The 1,160-nt window shown below is 37.1% G+C and overlaps 1 protein-coding gene across 1 annotated transcript; it reads left to right on the forward strand.

Annotated features, from left to right (window-relative positions):
• Window positions 1-215: 215 nt before the first annotated feature.
• LOC123009042 lies at window positions 216-750 on the forward strand. Its single transcript, XM_044405145.1, has 2 exons — window positions 216-255; window positions 311-750. Exons 1-2 carry the CDS (start codon window positions 216-218, stop codon window positions 748-750), a joined length of 480 nt encoding a protein of 159 aa, XP_044261080.1.
• The last annotated feature ends 410 nt before the right edge of the window (window positions 751-1,160 follow it).

Consider the following 1,160-nt stretch of genomic DNA (forward strand, 5'->3'; position numbering starts at 1 on the left):
AGAACTAGGTAAAAAAGAAAGTGATGACAAAGCACCCACCACGGGAGATTAACATGAAAGTTTCAAGTCATTATTGGCTGAAAAATCCAGGTATAAGGGGATTATCTCGGTCATAATTACCCCAAAAAAGGAAAAATCTGTGAAATAACCACCGAGCGGGAGACTTACCCCAATATAAAAGCGAAAAATTTTAATGTCCTCAGTTCAATATGAAAATGTCGTTCCTGCGACTCGGGTCTTCCAGACGCTACAACGGTAAGCCAATTAATTTAATAATTAATTAGAATTAAATTTTTTGTAATTTCTCCAGTGACCAACACTCCCCCCACCTTCCATCTCAGAGCCCTCCATGCCCCCGTCATCGCCGAACTCAAGCAACTCCAAGAATTCGACCTGAAAATCCGACTCGAATATCTGAAAAGTCGGGCGAGGACTATTGAACGCCAAATCGTCTCCGACTTACGACTAATGCACGACTTGCATCGCCAGGAAATCGCACTTCTTCGGGAAGAATTCAGGTCGAAAAATGTGACCTTTCAGCGAGACTTGGAACACTATTTTCGACAACAGAAGAGCCACATTGAAAGTGTTGTGTTTAAATATGCAACGGAGATGTTGGAATTGGACCCCAATTCGAGCAAAGAAATCGAGAAGTTGTTGAAAAGGATGATGGATGAGCTAGGGGTGGAAGCCGAGGAAGTGGTGTGGGGAGGGGAAAAGCGGAAATGGTGGTTCTGTGGCTGTTTCTAACTCTTGTAAATATGTAAATAAAAAGATTTATATTGTATTTTTGTATTTTTTTGAGCAATAAAAAAATGGCATCATCTATTTTAGTTTATTTTTCAAATACAACAACAAAAGCATGAACGCAAGAGAAAATTCTATCTATAAAAATTTCGAAGTTATTTAAGTCTACGAATAAATCTATAAATCTACGAATGTATAATACTGACTACAAATTTCGCTATGAATTAATAGGTATTTCGTAATTTTGAATTGTAATAATAAAATTGAAGTAAATTTAAAAAATAAGAGCCAACGAAGGAATACTTTAAATCTATACAGGGTGCGCCAGAACTCGCGTCCCCAAAAAAATGCCATATAAAGTAAGATACCAGGGGACACATGGAAAAAATGTTAAAAAAAATTTATCGATAAAA

Source organism: Tribolium madens, unplaced genomic scaffold (genome assembly GCF_015345945.1).
Source record: "Tribolium madens isolate multiple individuals breed KSU strain unplaced genomic scaffold, Tmad_KSU_1.1 Scaffold_71;HRSCAF=194;Tcas5.2_LG6, whole genome shotgun sequence".
Taxonomy (NCBI): domain Eukaryota; kingdom Metazoa; phylum Arthropoda; class Insecta; order Coleoptera; family Tenebrionidae; genus Tribolium; species Tribolium madens.

Bases quoted from the DNA above. Each gene is read 5' to 3' on its own strand.
- LOC123009042 (XM_044405145.1), top strand. From the start codon at position 216: ATGTCGTTCCTGCGACTCGGGTCTTCCAGACGCTACAACG. The intron at 256-310 runs GTAAGCCAATTA...TAATTTCTCCAG, and splicing joins GTCTTCCAGACGCTACAACG to TGACCAACACTCCCCCCACC.